General features: G+C 44.1%; 1 protein-coding gene across 4 annotated transcripts in view; it reads left to right on the forward strand.

Moving 5' to 3' along the window:
* Positions 1–18,400, forward strand: part of FMNL2 (formin like 2) — a 303,778-nt gene that overhangs the window by 262,818 nt on the left and 22,560 nt on the right. For all 4 annotated transcript variants that reach the window (XM_044913291.1, XM_021703351.1, XM_044913290.1 and 1 more), the window contains exons 10-15: positions 3,905–3,979; positions 8,382–8,492; positions 10,918–11,067; positions 13,059–13,160; positions 14,889–15,198; positions 15,515–15,727. In XM_044913291.1, the coding sequence (XP_044769226.1) occupies positions 3,905–3,979; positions 8,382–8,492; positions 10,918–11,067; positions 13,059–13,160; positions 14,889–15,198; positions 15,515–15,727 (961 nt within the window). The remainder of the gene's footprint in view (positions 1–3,904; positions 3,980–8,381; positions 8,493–10,917; positions 11,068–13,058; positions 13,161–14,888; positions 15,199–15,514; positions 15,728–18,400) is intronic.

Below are 18,400 nucleotides of genomic sequence, written 5' to 3' on the forward strand. Positions count from 1 at the left end.
ACACACGCAGATACGCTCCTGGCTCCTGTATCTGTTCTGATGAAGTCCTTGAGTGCATCCCCACGAAGGCCAGTCAGTGTGTGGGTTCTGAACATCACTGAGAGTCGGTGTCTTGTTCCTTTTATCCTCACCATTTTCTGAAGCCAGGTCAGTTTCAAAGGAGAAAAGAGGCACGTTCAGCCATGATTGTTCTATTTGAACCAAGTGTGTGGGGTGGTCCAGATGTGAGCAGTATGAGCTGAGACTGCTTTCCTTTGATGCTGAACACAACTTTACCAGCCTCCCCCAAACATATCTTGCCATTTCCTGTGGGATTACAGTATATACTTGTTTAATGATTGCTAAAGTAATGTAGAAACAAATGTGAGTCTGGTTTGCATGCTTCCTTTCCTCCAGCAGAAATAAAAGGGGGGGCCTCTGGAGTCCCTGCTGTTCCTATGGAACAGTATCAGAAAATACCACCCTGAACTCGTTAGCTGAGATTGGCAACAGAGCTTTCCGCTTAAACCTTTACAGAGCGGGACATGGTGAGCTGATGGGAGAGGGACATGGTGAGCTCATAGTGGGTGAGGAGAGCGATCAGCCAGATCATTCTTTTTTTTTTTTTTTTTTTTAAGATTTTATTTATTTATTTGACAGAGAGAGACAAAGCAAGAGAAGGAACACAAGCAGGGGGTAGTGGGAGAGGGAGAAGCAGGCTTCCCGCGGAACAGGGAGCCCGATGCGGGGCTCGATCCCAGGATCCTGGGATTGTGACCTGAGCCGAAGGCAGACGCTTAATGACTGAGCCACCCAGGCGCCCCTCAAAGCTTTTCTTAATGTCCATTTCAGCCCTGTCTATCAGGGTGGTATGTGATTTTTGGGATCTTTACCCAGCATGAAATTCATCTAATATTGCTTGTTCTAGATTTGATGCCGCCTTTTTTTATTAACAGGCTATGAGTAGTTTTGTTTTCTTGCTGCCACATGCACCTTCCTCAGCCATATAAATCGCCTTTTTTCTAATGCCTTGCACACAATCTCTGATTATTTGGGAGCTACCTTAGTATTTATTGTACCTCTGCAGGGACTGTGGGTCAATTCCTGCTGCATTCCCATGATACCCAGTTATGGTAACTGTATCTCCTTATTTATTGTTAAGTTGGAGATTGAATGAGTTGGAGAGTTAATGATCTAGTTATCTGGTTTATAACTGGTAGTCAGAAAGGTTGGGGTTGAATCTGCGACTCTATATTATTTAAGCTGCTGGTTCAGCAGCCACGAGTACTTGTTAAAAGCACAGATTCCTAGTTCCACTGTGGATATTCTCATTCAGTATGTCTTGATTTAGACTCTAGGAACCTGCCGTTTTTAGAAGTTCCATGGAAGATTCTGGTGCAAGCACATCAAGTATACGCCCGGCGTAATGATTGTGGTTTTTAACAGTAACATTTTTCATCTCTGTTGGTGTCTCAGATAATTCTGGAATGCTTTCAATTATTGTCTTACATTTATCTGCACCTGCTAGGCTGTGCTGGAGAAGGAACATCAGCCAGGCTGGCAGCTGGGGACCTGGCTCTAGCTTCTGGATTGACCTTTCATCAAGTTACAGTTGTTCGCTCTGTCTAGGTTTCAGTCTCATTCATAAATTGAGGGCACCAGGTACTTTACAGATAATTGACATTCTTTTTCTTTTGAAGGGTTTTGCCCGCCTAGGAATTGTACTCCTCATCACTGTTCAGTGATGCCTGTTGCTTCTTCTAGTTCACTGGGTGCCTGGCAGCTCAACAGAACGTGAATCACTGCTTCGGGTAGCAGCTAGCTGTTTGCAGATCCAGGACGGCTTCTCTTCCTTTCTCCTGCCACTGCCAACCTTCCAGAACAGATGGAAGTAAACCCTTCCCCTGGGAAACAAGTGCTTATGTTGGGGCTTCTCTTAAAATTCAGGTTGTAATTCTGACCCTTTCCATATCCAGACTTGGCAGTTTTAAGCCACTGGGCTCTTTTTGCAGGCTAGAGACTTTTGTGCCTCTAGGCACAAGATGTGGCTGATGTCGTAGTCTAGGGAACTGGGCTTGTAATGCCTCACCTCCCTGCCCCCAACAAACCTTTTTCTTCCAGGAACTTGTTGCTTCTTCTCCAAGAGGGGCTGGCTGAGGCCAGGGGCAGAACAAAGTATCCCTTTAAATCTCTGGTTCTCTGTCTTTGTGAAGTTGCATCGAAATGGTCTGTGGTGCTTTTAAAATGGTGCGTGTGCGTGTCATCCAGCCCTGCCTGGTCCTATTGAATCAGGCTCTCTCTCGTGGGATTGGACATGTGTGTTTTTTTTTTTTTTTTTAAAAGCTTGACTTTAAACACTCCCTTTGGAGCCTCCTTCTCTTCCTCTGGACTGGGTTCATGCACTGTTTTTTCGGTAATTATTTTTTGTTAAGGCAGGTATAAATGGAGAGTTGTCATCAGAATGAAGTGTGATATGTGTCTGTTGAGAAAATTAAGCTGCTTTGAGACCTAGGTGGCCTTTCGAAGCTGAAGGCTTAACATTCCCAGCACACAGTTGAGGCACAGGAACTATCACGAAAGCCTTAATCCTGGTGCCTGTCTACTCCGGGCTGATGGTTCTTCTTTCATCAACGTGTTAGTGTGGGAAAGTCGTTGATCCTTTCATTAAAGTGTATTTTTACATAGTTACTCGTTTGTCCTTTTTCAGTGTAATTCAACAGCTATTATTGGGAACTTACAACATGCTAAGCGTTGTTCTAGATGCTAAAGATAGAGTAGCGAACAAAACAGACAAAATTGCTATCTTCTCGAATCTTTCTCTTCGTATATAGATATATAAATTATATGTATATATGTATAACTTAACGTGACAGAACTAAATGGCTGCATTATAGCATTATGAAATGTCATTTTAGGGGAATTCTCAGGATCATCCTATATATTGCTAAGATGACAAATAGAACTGGAAAATTGAGTCAAGCATGTGAAACCTGGATTAAAGTCAAAATGTTAAATAAGACCAGAGACTGTGTCTTACTTGTATTATATGTAGCTCATGGGTGTTCAGGTACATACTTTCTGAAGGCAAAAGGAATAATCCAGTAGGTTCCAAAAAAAGGTAGCCAAGGTCACTGGCAGAATTAAAGTTTATCCTTTGATTTTGGGAATAAGTCTCCAGAGAGTTCTTATTTGTTACAAATTTTTCTTTGACTCTGTGTTTTTAAACTCCTGTGTAGACCCAGATACTTTGGGGGCCCTGGAGTTCACGGTAATTTATCTGCCTCTTTCACCTGTTCAATGAAAGCATTAATTTGAGGTGAATGTTTCAGGCGTCAGGGGTGCTACTTCATAAATCACTGCAAATTTCTGTACTTGCCTTGAATGGGTTAATATAGCTTCCCAAGTGTCCACTATAGTAGTAGATACTTTACTGCTATGGTGTCTACTTCTGTGTGTGGTTTATGCACTAAAATAATTTGATTTAGATATAATAGGAACGTTTTCAATCTGCTTTCAAGGAATTTGAATACTAAATTGTCCAAATCTTTTAGCATGCCTGTTTTAAAAGTGCTTTTGTAAAAAGGAAAAGGGGGTGGGGGGAAGGGGTTGTTTTTGTTTTCTTTTTTTAAACCATAACATCCTGGGATTCTGAATCCAGGTTAAACAAATGTTGGACTGCAAAGATAACCAATAAAAGAGAAACACATTTGATAGAGATTTCAATATATTAAGGGAACATTTAAAAGAAACCAAGGGCCTGGCTCAAGTTGGTATTTATGAGTTAACCAAGTTAGAAGTAAATAGTGTGTGAGAGAGGCAATAAAAAGATATTCTGGAAATAATTATTATTGCTAAAATTCCTACATCTAATTTTAGAATGCCTATGTTTGGAATTTCATATGCATGATGAAAATGTGTATTTCAGGTTTGTGGGGAAAAACAGCGCTTTGAGAAGTTGATGGAACATTTCAGGAATGAAGACAATAACATAGATTTTATGGTGAGTTATTACAGTACTACATTACATTCAATAAGGCAAACTCCGTTTCTGCACTTTTTTCCCTAAATCCATTTATATTTATATATTATACATATGTGTGTATGTATATGCATATGAATGTTACAAAGGACAGAAAATTGAGTATAGTATGCTATAGATTCAGTCTAGAGTGTTCCTCACCTTTGTATTTTTCCCTTACAGGGGAAATTGGTGTTTATTTCCAGTTTTATCCCTCACGTGCATGCTTATAATAAAGGCCCAAAGCCCTAATTATAGCGAATAAAGGGTGAAGCCATGCATTTGGGGAAAGGATGTTAACTCCTGGTACAAATTCCTGCAATTGCCAGTTATAGTTTTCAGTAAAGAAAGTAGAAACCAAGAATCTTGACCATTTTGTCTTTTGCACACCCCAGCCAGTGGCTTTCTCCAGACTACATTCTCAAAGACTAAAGTGCATTGGTTTGTAGAATTGACTGTATGCATCCCCCAAATTACTATACAGCAGTGATTTCCACCCACAACCCCCCGCCCCTCCCCTCCACCACTCATGATCTCCTTCCTGCTCTGGTAACTGTGAGCGCATCATTGTACTGCAGAGCTCCTTAGCACGGTAGTTCTCATGCAAGAACGTGTGGTTCAGCGGCAGTGCTGTCCTCTCTGGGGACAAACAGCAAAAGGAGTTTGAGCACTGCTGAATTCATAGACTTTAATCTTAATCTTGGATTGAAGATGGAAATCTACCCTAGAGCATTTCTGAGACAGACTACCCATGAGTGCACCCAGATCTGCAGGCTTTCTCTGCAGTTGACCCGGGCAACTTCTGAGCCTAGGAGATCTCACGGGGGCTTCACCTCTCAGCTCACATCTAGCTTGGAGCAGGTGCCCAGCTCAGTTCTTATGTTGTCCAGTCTGCTCAAACCTGCGTGTAGGGTGCCAGGCACAGTTTTCATTTGAATTGCTTCAGTGGCTGTAAACCATGAAACACAGCTTTGCAGATTTCTAACCCTTTCATGTGAAATTTTTTTTCTGGGTCCTTAAATTTTATATGCATCCTAGCCCTCAACCCCTTCCAAATTCCATGAAAATGATGCAGTCCTTCTAGAGAAGCTTTTCTGTTCCATCAAAGCCTGTTATTTGCTGTTTTTTTTTTTTTTTTTAAGACAAATAATGTGAAACGAGTACTTTCACATTGGCTTTTTAATTTTCTTGTTAGGAATTTCTGGAGTGTTTGAATGCTCGTGTTGGCACGAATGATAAGTACGTGAAGAAGCCAGTTGTGGCTCACTTTACTGGTTTCTTTCCTCTGCCTTCAGAGGGGCAACTTCTTTGTCCCTGAAAGCTGAGGTTGCAAACTGGAGGCTCCCACGCTGAAGCCAACATACAGCCTTGTGAGTTGAGTCTGATAGTGATGTCCCTCCATAAAAAATTTGGAAATGGTGCATAAAGTAACAGATTTCTCTTTTTTTTTTAAACTAAAAATTCAGCTAACACAAGACCCCTGGGCTTGCAGAGTATCAGCCTCTGGAGCCAAGTTGCCCCTATTTTTAGTCTGAAGATCCCCTTTCCAATTTGCCACTGGAAAGGTGGTCCGCACTGTTCCTTGCTGTGTTACGTGGGGCCCACTTCAGTCATTATCAGACCTCGGGGGGTCTCCCTGCCACTTGAGTTTCTGCTGAAATTAAAATTTATATAATCAAGCCCTTTAAAATGCCTGCACTGGGGATGCCTGGGTGGCTCAGTCGCTGAGCGTCTGTCTGCCTTCGGCTCAGGTCATGGTCCCAGGGTCCTGGGATCGAGCCCCGCATTGGGCTCCCTGCTCAGTGGGAAGTCTGCTTCTCCCTCTGCCATGCCCCCTGCTTGTGTTCCTGCTCTTGTTGTGTCTCTCTCTGTCAAATAAATAAATAAAATCTTTAAAAAATAAAAATAAAATGCCTGCACTGTTTAGAAGGAACAGTGTATTTCTTGCCATTTATTTATATCTACATGCAGTGAGGAAGCTTATTTAGGAGCTGCTAGTATGCAGGTATTTTGCTCAATTCCTCTTTTGCCTAGCAGATAGTTGCCTCTCAGACATATCTTAAAACTCAACAGATATTCAGAAGAGAAATGGAAAGATGCCGGAATTGAACCATATTTTCCTCCAGAAAATGAGGCTTTTTTAAAACTGTCCTTGGGAATGCAGTTAAGTTGTACAACCTCCCGAACAACTTATTCCTCATAAAACATAAATTTTTCTAACACAAGACCTTTTTCTGTATTTTTTTGTGGACAAAAGCAAAAAAACCCAACCAAACAAACAAAAAAACCCTGACAAAATCTTTAGCCTATTTAACCACAGCACCTGAAGTCATTTTTTAGTAAATTGCAAAAGAGTCTCCTTGTAACGTAGAGAGTTGACCTGTCTTCCAGTGTAGGACTTATACTCAAAGGAGACTCTAAGTCAACAGAAACAGGGGCGCCTGGGTGGCTCAGTTGTTAAGCGTCTGCCTTTGGCTCGGGTCGTGATCCCAGGGTCCTGGGATTGAGCCCCGCATTGGGCTCTCTGCTCAGCGGGAAGCCTGCTTCTCCCTCTCCCACTCCCCCTGCTTGTGTTCCCTCTCTCGCTGTCCCTCTTTCTCTCTCTGTCAAAAAAAAAAAAAAATCTTTAACTCAACAGAAACAATTAAAAAAAAAAGACAGAAGAAACTGGGTTTGGAGGAGAAAGGAGGAAGGCAGTTTTCAGAGAAAATGTGAATCTGGATCCCTCATTCACTTTACCTCCTTTCGGAGACCGTGTTTGCCCATAGAGGGAAAACATTAGTAAGATATTTTCACCATAAATGTCACTATTAAGAGCAAAATAGGGGCACCTGGGTGGCTCAGTCGTTAAGCGTCTGCCTTCGGCTCAGGTCATGATCCCAGGGCTCTGGCATCGAGCCCCGCATTGGGCTCCCTGCTTGGCGGGAAGCCTGCTTCTCCCTCTCCCACTCCCCCTGCTTGTGTTCCCTCTTTCGCTGTGTTTCTCTCTGTCAAATAAATAACGAAAATCTTTAAAAAAAAAACAAAAAAACAAAAAATAACAAAATAGGGGAACTTGGCTGGCTCAGTTGGTAGAGCATGCAACTCTTGATCTCAGGGTTGTGAGTTTGGGCCCCACGCTGCGGGTAGAGATTACTTAAAAATAAAGTCTTAAAAAAAAAAAAAGGCAAAACAGATCTATTGAACTTTGTTTTGTTCCTTACCAAACCAGGAACTGGTTTTCTCTGTGGCAGGTCTCAGGGCCACTGATGCAGTTGTGGAGAGAAAGCAGTAAATCCAAGGCTTTTGTGGAATGGAAACCGGTTGATTGTTAAAAATGGAAACTTGGGTCAGAGATCCTGTTACGATCTTGTTGGTATAGTGGGGCCCACGGTGAAATTTTAGAACTGATTATCCTGTGGTATGATGATAAGTGATTTTTAAATTTTTTTTTTTTAAGATTGTTCCATTTTCTATGATATATCTGTAATACCTTACACAGTTTGTTCTGTACACCCATAAGACTTCCTAAAAAGTTTTACTGAGAGGTGATCTAACTTACCCACTGAAGGTGGACAATTGAACATAATTTTTGCATATTTGCAGAGTGGTGCAGCCATCCCTGCGGTCTAATTTAGAACACTTTGTCACCCCAGAAGGAATCCCCATTAGTAGTCACTGCCCATTTTCCCATCCCCAGTCTTAGGCAGCTTCTAATCTACTTTCTAGCTCCACAGATATGCCTGTTCTGGATATTTGATATGAATGGCATCATAATTTATATGGTCTGTTAGGACTGACTTGTTTCATGTAGCATAATGTTTTCAAGTTCACCCACACCGTAAGATGCATCAGTACTTCATCCCTTTTTATTGTCATTTAATATTCCATTGTGCGGATATAGCTTATTATTTTAACCCATCGGTTGATGGACATTGATGATTTTTCCCCTGCATTCTGGTTGTGAATAATACTTTTGTAAACACTCGTATGGGAGTTTCTATACAGCCATGCATTTTCATTTCCTGTGGGCACATACCGAGGAGCAGGATTGCCGGGTTCTTTGGTAACTCACTTTTTAACATTTTGTGGAACTGCCTGACATTTCAAAGCGGCTGCACGTGTGGACATCCCAAGTGGATGCGGGTTCTACTTTGTCCACCTCCTTGCCGCACTTTTCATTTTGATTATAGTCATTCTAGTGGATGAGGAGTGGCATCTTACTGTGGTATCTCTGTGACTTTTGAATTTAAAAAAATGATAAAATATTTTCAAAGACCCAGAGAAATGAAGGAAAAGGAGACGGGTAAGTTCGTTTAGATGTGTGACATTGAAAGCATCCGCCCGCCATTAAACTGAGAAAACTGGTTTGGAGCCCTGTAACCCGCTGGCAATTTCATTGCAGGTGGCCTCGATGCAGTTTATTAATATCGTAGTCCATTCAGTAGAAGACATGAATTTCAGAGTTCACCTCCAGTATGAATTTACCAAGTTAGGCCTGGATGAATACTTGGATGTAAGTAGAGCTGTGACCTTTGGCTCCAGTGTAAGCCTTGATTTATTTTGCCTACCTTCAAAGATAGCTTCCGCCATGACTAACGAACGCTTGAGGCTCTATGCGGCTGCGTACTATAGCGCTGGTGTTAAAGGGAACCTATCCGAGTGATGCAATCGGCCAGAGAAACTGGATTCTTGCCGACCTCCTGGGACCTCGGGCTGCCTTCTGCCTGCAGCCGTTTAGTACTGGAGCCAGACACCCTCTTGTGGCCTTGCTGCAGCTGTCCTCCGTGTTTGAGCTCTGTCTGGGTCAAGTCTCCTTGCACCCTTCGTCCGGGCTCTTGGGCAATCCACGTTCTTGGTTACTCTGGGGACCTCATCAAACAAGACTGCTAAAGAGTGATGAATAAATGCTTAGAGCGTAAAAAAAAAAAAAATACTGAGGAAATGGACACTAGAGACTTCCTTGTGTAGCGGTTACATTCTGTTTAATGCTTTGGTGGTTTTGGTCATTCCACTTTTAAGTTCTTGGGAGCAGGCCGTCTAAAGTTGCTCTTTCTCTGGCTCCCCTGCAGAAGTGCTCAGCCAGCTCCCTGTAGTTCTTCACCTAGGAAATAGCAAGTTGGTGTGAAAATCGTAAATGGACTCGAGTGGCTGTGTGTGCACAGGATGCCCGCATGTCCTTTGATTCTCGAGCGGTTTTGTTTTCCCTCCTGGGCAGCAGTGGTCCACTTGAATTTGAAAGGCCACTAGCGAGAGGGCAAGAATTGTTAACCTCAATTTCCAATTTGTCTCTAGCCACGAAGAAAATAGAAGGGCTTCCCTTGGGCCTCTCCAGAGTTCAGCTGCCCGGCTTCGTTAGGGCGAAAGCCAGGGAATTGCAGGTTATTGCGAGGCAAAGTCATAGCATCGGTTACTCTCTGAGCTCGTGACCTGGCTCATCACACCGGCGAGGCTGCCCCTGGAGAGACTGGCCTAATGTTGTCTAAGGACTGTACTCAGGGAGAGGCATGATGGATTTCCATTAAAGAGTCACTGGAATTGTGTTCTGACTTCAATAATCACTAATATCTTTGACAGAATATGGTATTGAAAGGCTTCTCCTGCTCTAAGATCAAGGTTTCTCTCGCTCTTTCCCTACCTGCTCAGAGAGTGGCAGGATTTGAGCGCACATTGGGTGTGTAGATTGTTCATGGTGTTGTGGGTTCAGTGGGTTCAGTTTTGTGATGGTCGTGTGGAGCTCTTTCGGGCTCCAGGCAGCAATGGCGAGAGGAACACATCAGGTTGTGCCCCTTACTCATCGTGTACTTGGTGAGAAAACCTGCCTAGCTGCTGCTTTATTTTCCTTTCTAGGCTTTGCCCTTATTCAGGTGTCTTTTTTAGCTTATATTCCTAAACTAAGACAGAACATACTGTCTTTAGGACAAGTTAAGTTACGGAATTCCAGATTAGACCTAGGAGTTAATCCATCTTCCCGAGAATTTATGTAGAGCATAATTCCTCTGAAAAATTTCAAAAAATTTTTCCAAAACTCTGTGTTTCTCTAACTTCCTGGTCTGTTGGTTCTGGACCCTGATAGAGGTGGTGAGAAGATTAATATTATAAGCATATAATATATAAATGCTTCATTGGTTTACAAAAGCCCAGCCTTGTAAGTAGCCATTGATTTGTTCAGTACATGTTTATTGGTGTCCTCCATATGCCAGGATTATTCTAGCTACTCATCTGTTCCCCCAGAGGAAGTCAGGACTTACGTTACTTGTAAGGAAGACTCGCAGATTTTCTTGATCTCTAATTTCACCTTAAAGCTGGTTGACTTCCTTTGGGATGCCTGCGCCTATAAGGCAGGGAGTGGAGGAAGGCTTCCTGATCTGTGCTTTGGGGAGCCCTGCACTCCTTATGCTGGGGCAGTATCTTGGGGAAGTTACCATGGAGGGCGGTAGACTAGCAATTTACTAATCAAACCCAGGGCTGATATATTCTATCCGTGTCTTCCCCACCTCCCACCTAACCCTCTTCCTCAGTTGAACCACCAGAGTCAGGCAACTTATACTTACTCTAACCGCCTCTGCACACAGATGCCTCTCAAACCTGGGACCATAGCTCTCTTCCGAAGCTGCTTTTTAATTTTTCTGTTGTCTGATTTCACCTGTATCAAAATGTTTTGGTTTGGAATATGTCGATATGGGGAATAAATTTATAGGAAGAATTAGGAGATGTGTATATATTTGGGAGAGGGTATTCACCAGAAAGTAATCTGATGGTAGCTTCTTAGACGAACAGTCGAACACTCCGTGATCCTCTTAAGGAGGCTGAGGCATCAAACCCTCTCTTGGAAAAGACTGGAGTATTTGGAAGCAACAAAAACATGTAGGCTGTCGTACCATTATGTTCTGTCTCCACAGCTGTGCTAAGGCCGCCTTCTCTTGCGTTTTGGTTCTTAGAAACTGAAGCACACGGAGAGCGACAAGCTCCAGGTGCAGATTCAAGCTTACCTGGACAACGTGTTCGATGTGGGAGCTCTGCTGGAAGATGCTGAGACCAAGAATGCGGCCTTGGAGAGGGTCGAAGAGCTGGAAGAAAACATTTCTCATGTAACTACGTCTCGGGAAAGGAGACACACACGCACACTTAGCTGTTAGGGCGGTCAGTGAGAGGATTTGGAGTGTAGGGATGAGCTGCAGCTGGAGATAGAGAGCTGTCAAAAGCCACTCGGGGTTCTTTCAAAGAAAGCATGTTTGTTACTTAAAACCAAGGGGAATCCGTTGCCTTGCCTTAGCTCATCTGCTGAGCTGGTTTCTGCTGAGCCCAGATTTCCTGGGCATCTTAGTTACAGACAGGCACCCAAGAGTGAGATGGTTGGTGCCATGTAGGGGGGAAATGTCACTCGAGTATATGAATTTGGGCTGAGGTGAAGAAGTCCTCTTCTACTCCTGTTTTTCTGAATAGAAGTCATTTTCTGTCACATGTGCTCACATAGGCCTATGAAAGATGGGTTCTAGCAACTAAAATAAGCCCCAGGGCTAATTAGACTGTTACCTGTGTCTTTCCTGTCTCACACCTAACCCTCTCCCTCAGTGCAACTACCATGGCTACCCAGGCAAGATACCGCCCACTTCAGCCTCTGTGGGAGTTTGGTTTGGTGTGTCAATAAGTTATATTTCACTCAGAGTCTTGTGAATGTAAGTCATGCTCTACTCCGTGTGTCCACACAGGCCCACGGACGGGGTGATCTTGTGGTTTCGTGATGCATGTCTGCCCAGTCTTGCCTTATGCTTACTCAAGTTCTAAAAAGAGTCTCTTCAACAGTAGGCATTTTCAAGGAAATTAGTGAGCGTTCCCTTATATCCTCTTCTTTGAGGAGTGTCCTCTTTTCAGGGCAGGGGCTCATTTTTCTTTGAGGGATTTTTCTTGCCACACACTAAGTTGACGATGAGTCTGAAGGCTTTCAGAGGCTGTTCATGTGTTCATCCATTAAGCAGATATTTGAATATTGCAGGAATGAACCGAAAGATGGTGCTTCTTAAAGACCCAAGCATTGTGAGGACCAAATTCTTACGTAGAATTCTGCTTGGCAGTGTCCTTGGTTATAAATCAGTGGTCTCTTTTTGGAGCAATATTATTTCCCCCCATTTGAGTGGCCCATTTATTTTCCTCCACATTTTCTTGGTTGAGAGTATCGGACATGCTTGACATCCTTCACCTTTGTCCATTACTCTGAAATGGGCATCTTCTTGGCTGTGGTTGAGCCAAGTTGGTGAGCTAGCCTTTCCCCCCACCTTGTAAGTGCTGCAGTGACATGGCTGGCACCCGCTTAGGAAGGGCACTTAGCGGCCCGGTGTTTCTTACCCTAAAAGATTTGACTCCTATTCTGAACCTGATCAGGGTTTTCAGCTCCACCCTTCCTCCTCTCCTTGCCTCCCTGGTTTTCTTTACTTGTGATCATTCTCAGTGAAATCCGAAGTTGCTCACTTTCAGAGCCTTGTGGGAAGAGTAACTATTTAACACATGGTTCAGCCAATCTTCTTCTGGAAGCCTCAGCCAGCATGGCATGACCATATTCACATAACCCACTTTCGGAGCAGGCCACCCGTTTTTTCGAACTGGCCCTCCAAATGACTTAGTATTTGGATAGTTTGGGTCAAAACCAGCAGTACTGTTTTGTCAGCTGGTTTTCAATAGTAACAGAACCAAGTTTTGTGGACCGATGATTTTCAAAAGCTTTGGCCTAATGGCCTTTTCTTTGGGCAGGAAAAGTGAATCTCCCTTCTTGCCTTACCCACTGTCCCCCATCCTCGTCAGCTCCTGCAGAAACAGAGGGAGAGACACCGTCTAGGTCCCAACACTAAGGAGCTGATGTATGGATTTTATTAAAGATCATGTGTAGATTACTAATTCCTATTAGAAACAAGTATGTATTCAGAATCCTATTATAAATATTAACATTTCCAGAAAACAGCTTGGGGAACACAGGAAGGACTCTGACGGGCCCTGAATGGTTTTTGAGCTCTACTTTCTGAGAACTGAGGACCTGAGCAGAATGGTCGTGTGTTGTGACCACAGGTTCCCTTTTAAAACTTTACAGTTGTCTGAAAAACTGCAAGACACGGAGAATGAAGCCATGTCCAAGATTGTGGAACTGGAAAAGCAGCTCATGCAGAGGAACAAGGAGCTGGATGTTGTTCGAGTAAGTGTGCTGATGACAGCTGGCCCGGACGGGCATTGCAGGGAATGTGCACCGGCTTTAGTCCTAGTAGAACGTGGAATACATTCATGTCAGGGGAATGCATTGATGCAGCACATTTATTGGAACCGTTTCAGAGGTGATACTCAGTTGAAAATACACATAGGGTATGTATACACGTGTGTGCAGTCAAATGTTGGGGGTTCAGTCCTTCCTTATCACAGATTTTGAGAGCAACAATGTTTTCCCATCTGGACGAGTCTGAGTTGATTCAGTGGATCACCCATTTGCTTGGAAATAAAAACACGGCATGGATTTAATTCATGCCCCTTATTTATTTTATTAGGACTTGGACTTCTTTGTATTTTTTTGCTTTGCTTCTACTTGAAACCAGATTTGATGGTTGCCATGGAAATGGTGAAATCAACGTAGGCGAGACCGAATGGCATTCACCAAAAAATTAAAAAGAAAAAGAAAGAAGGCAAAGCAAAACCAATCCATTTTGTTATCAGATAATCCCAGCTATTTTATTTGGCCTTAGCATTGTTTTACCTTGTGTCAGGTATTTATGGAGTGCTATCCGTGTGCTTAGAACTGTCCAGAACATAAAATCACCAAAACGCCTGGAGGGCTTTCAGGCACAATGCTTGCCTTTACACCATCGTTGATGAAACGGCACATTCCATGCGATGGTTATCATGTCTGTGTGTGTTGCTTGATATTCTGACATGTCCTACAGTTAACTCTAGGAAATTTATTTTTTGGCACGCCATCGAGACAAAGTTGTAGCATATGGACTCAATTCAAGTCAGACTCTCAGATTATTAATAATAGACAGGGTGTGAAGAATGTTTCCCTGCCTGCTGGAGGTTTGTGGTGAGAGATCACATGTACAAGACCTAGCAAGTAAGTTCCATAAAATCCTTTCACTGGAACCTCGGTGGGCCCCTAATAAAAGGAACGGGGATGGCCTTTAAATTGAAAATTGTAACTTTTTTGTTTTCTGCTAAAAACGTACACAGAGCTAAGCAATCAGTGGAGGGAAGCACTGGCCTGTTCTGTTAACTGCATACCAAAGGGAAACTGTTACAAGGACTGCTATCCTGAGCTTGGTCAAGGGGGCGGGGCGTTGTGAAGGCCGGAGAAACCCATTCAAGAACAATCAGCTCCTGGTTATTCATGAGTAGATCATTCCGTGCTCTGCAGATTTTTAATCCCAGTCTGACTTCCATCCAAATCTGACTTAGGGCCTTTTGTCTACTGTTAGCTGATACGTGTCTCGGAGTTACAAATAAATTTTAAAATAAAAGGAAAATATGCTGCCCCACCGAAATACCCTCAGGGTGTTCCAGAGTCAGCTATAAAATTATCTTTGGATTATCTCTGCCTTGTTCCTCTCTACCTGCAGGGAAAATTGAGTTAGCCACACTTCTTAATATAAAGAACCGTATATTAACAGTAACAATTGCTAGAATATATTGCATGCATTACCAATGAACAACTGATAATGAATGGGAGTTTATAGGATCTGGCTGAGTTCCATACGATTCCTATGTATTTATGAGTATCCTTTTTCTCTTTTCCTTTCCTTTCCTTTCCTTTCCTCTCCCTTTCCCTTTTCCTTTTCCTTTTATTTTTTGTTATTTTCTTGATCCTCAATTTGCCAATCTGATGGTAATAGGTATGAATGTCATGTGAAGTTAAACTCTTGACTGTGGACTCTTTTTGCAGGAAATCTACAAAGATGCAAATACCCAAGTTCACACATTAAGGAAAATGGTCAAAGAAAAAGAAGAAGCCATTCAAAGACAGTCTACTCTGGAAAAAAAGATTCATGAACTGGAGAAACAAGGGACCATTAAAATTCAGAAGAAAGGGGATGGGGACATATCCATACTGCCAGTTGTGGCCTCTGGCACATTGTCCACGGGGTCAGAAGCGGCAGTGGGTAACTTTATGGGACCAGTAACGGGGGTCGCCTCCTCGGGCCTGCCCCCGCCTCCCCCCCCACTACCTCCATCGGCAGACACACCTGAAGCAGGTAAGAAGCCTCGGCGGGAGAACTGAAAGGGTATCGGGATATTTGTATTTCTTCTTTTATTCACTGTCCGTTTGTGTCCTTTGTTTGCTTTTGTTGGCCACCTTTACATTTTGAGATTAAGGTTCTAAAGCTGAAGTTTTATGTATGTTGCAGTGTATTCTTTATTTGCCAGTGGGGAGATGTTACAGCGTTTGAAAAAAATTCCCATGTCATTTTAAGTGTTTTGTTTTTTGGATACTTTATGTGCACATGACATCCTGCAGGTGAAACCATTCCCCTGTTTTCAAAGGCAATTTGTTTCTGCTTTTTTTGCTAGTGCAAAATGGTCCAGTAACGCCACCCATGCCGCCACCGCCCCCACCCCCACCCCCTCCCCCGCCTCCTCCCCCGCCACCCCCTCCTCCCCCTCTGCCAGGCCCTGCAGCTGAGACTGTGCTGGCTTCTCCTTTACCACCCCCTCCTCCTCCCTCTGCACCCCCGCTGCCCGGGACGTCCTCGCCCACAGTGGTTTTCAACTCAGGATTAGCAGGTAAGAGCACAGAATTCAGACCCAGGTACCCGTGTGCGAAATACTCACTGTGTTACCTCCCGAGACTTTAAAGCTTCTTTGAAAGTCCAGGTCTCTTGCAAGCCCGTGTACCTCCTCTTAATCTAGGAGCAGTGCTGCTAATGGAGCCACGGAAGGGGAAGCCATGCACAGGGGCATTTTTCTCTGGGTAGCTGTTGTGCTCTCTAGCAGGGAGTTCTGATTTTGCAGACTTCCCACCTTCCGCTCTTCCCACCTAGAAAGGGGAAGAAAGACAAGTTACCTTCTTAGGGATCAGTGCATTTTCATGGATTCATGGAACGCTTGTGGGCATCTGTACTAGCCGGAGCTCTGACACACGGTGCTTTTGGTGCTCTCGGCTCTGTTTTTGGAAGGTATTCGCGGTGTCATTTACGAAAGGGGAAAATGGCTCTCTGCGTAATTGCCCGATGTAGTCTTCCAGGCATCTCTTCTGCGCATTTGAAGACCTCAGAATTCACTGTAGTGCAACTGAACCTTCAAGGGACACGTTGCCGACAGCGGTATCTCTGTGCCTTGAAACGCTGCTGAATCATGCACACTGCCCTCCTGCTAACAGGAGAGAATGTGGCATCCCCACCTCACCAGAAATAAAACTGGGTGTGTTGGGGGCGCGGGGGGGGGGCGAGACGAAGAGAGTGGTTCTAATGCCTTGAAATAGGAGTTCTGATTTTTTGACTCATGGAAGTGACTTTTTACTCTTTTCTAAAATACCACAAGCCATTTCCCCCGTCATGGAGCATTTCCCTGGCATTTTGAAATTGCCGTGAGCTCTGAGCTTTGCCGTGCTGTCTCTGCGACATCAGAAAATTCTGCTTTCTCCTCCACTTCGGTCTCTTATTTCCGATGAACACCTACCACTCTGTTAAGTGCGGTAGTTCCCAGAGCCTTCTGTCCAGTGTCTAATGACCGTCTTAGCTGTGGGAGAGTTCCCGGACCGCCGTCCCATCAGCGGCTGTAGTGGCCAGTCAGTGCGACTGATTCATCCTAGTGACTGACGCCCTTTCAGGCACCAGAAAGCCACCCAGGAGCAACCTTGTTCCACACCGAGTCTGTGGTGTCTCCTTCCACCCCAACTTCTGTGAAGTTGTCCAAGAAACAAACAAGGGGCCTATTGAAAGTAATGTTCACAGTAATCCAGTGATTCAGTTCTACCATTCAGGGTCACCCCCATCTCCTGCTTTCTTCTAGAACTTTTATTGCTTCCTAAGGACAAAAGTTGAAGGTGTGTCATTGTGGAACTATTGGATTTTAGAATGTGAACCAAAAACCTCCTAGCAAGCCCCAGGAATTCCTTCCATCGACAGGCTGCTCTCAGGCACTGAGTGTGGAAACGTGTAGTTGCCATGTACGCCTGGCTCACGGACGAGGCTTCCCTCGTAGCGCCCTGCGAATGCTCCCCGTGGCCCATGCTTGCTGCGGGGGCTCTCGCTGGGTACCACCTCCTTTCTCTTTGGTACAGCCTGGCACGATAGAGCCTCTACTTCCATCCACCGAGCCCTCATCTAGAACTCAGAACTGCCTTGGCGTGAGGCTGAGATGTGCAGGTCCAGGGCTCCCTTCGGAGTCTTGTCCCCTCTGGGCTCTTCCCACGACTTAATCTTGAACACTTGCAGGGTCTCTGGATGGCCTCAGCTCTACGGTGTGGAACTCTGTTCAGCTGAAGACCCAGCGCTGCCTTCAGGGTTATGCAGCTGGAGGCTGTCCCCTTTGTGTCTTAGACTATTTTTAGAGGGCTGTGGGTGGGACTTAAGAATCTCCTCTTCGGTGCCCTAAGTGTCCATTAAACAATGACAAGATGTTCTGTTTTATAAGATCTCAGGATTATAAGACTGTTATTTAGCACATTTTGTAAGATGGGTTGCCAGTGTGTGGGGTAACTTTCTCCCTGGAATGAAGAAGCCAGACAGAATCAGGATGTCCCAGTAGAGGCAAGGGACAGAGCTGAGATGATATGCCCCGGGCTCCTGGAACCCAGAAACCTGTGACATTGCTAGGCCCTTGGATCCATGGGCAACAGGATGGCCTATCTCTTTGGTAGGCAATGAGCCAGGTGTGTGCGTGGTGGCCAAGACAGGGGACCTGAATGCAGTCCTCTAATTTTATCTAGTGAAGTTGTCTTTGCATTTTATAGAGAAAATGCACAGCGTGGAATGTATATTTGAAGCGTTAGGCTTACCTCCCCACATCTGTGCTAGAGCAGTCTGGTTCCCATTTCCCGTGTTGGTCATCTGTGACAGATGCCCAGGCAGTCTGTAACCTTTGCTGTCTCTTTGGGAGAAGGTGCTTTGTAAGTTCACAGTGAGAATTTGTACTTGGCTGATGGTTTTCTTAAAACATTGCTCATATCTTATGGAATACCTAGCACAGTTCAATATGGCTGTTTGGGACCACGATAATGAGATCATTTTTTCCCCTCTTCTAAGAAGGATTACTTTTTAAAACAAAATAATAAGTGAGTCTTTAAGGCAGGCCCGAATGGAAATGCATTTATGGTTCTGTGCTGCCTTGTGAAATGTGTCCAAGAAGCATGAAATTCTCTGCTAAGAGTGTGTGAACTGCTGAGTGGCTTGACTCTAACCATATCTAATTTTTTTTTTTTTTTTTTTTGTATTTGTTCTTTCTGCTTCCACAAAA

This window comes from Neomonachus schauinslandi, chromosome 3 (assembly GCF_002201575.2).
Source record: "Neomonachus schauinslandi chromosome 3, ASM220157v2, whole genome shotgun sequence".
NCBI lineage: Eukaryota > Metazoa > Chordata > Mammalia > Carnivora > Phocidae > Neomonachus > Neomonachus schauinslandi.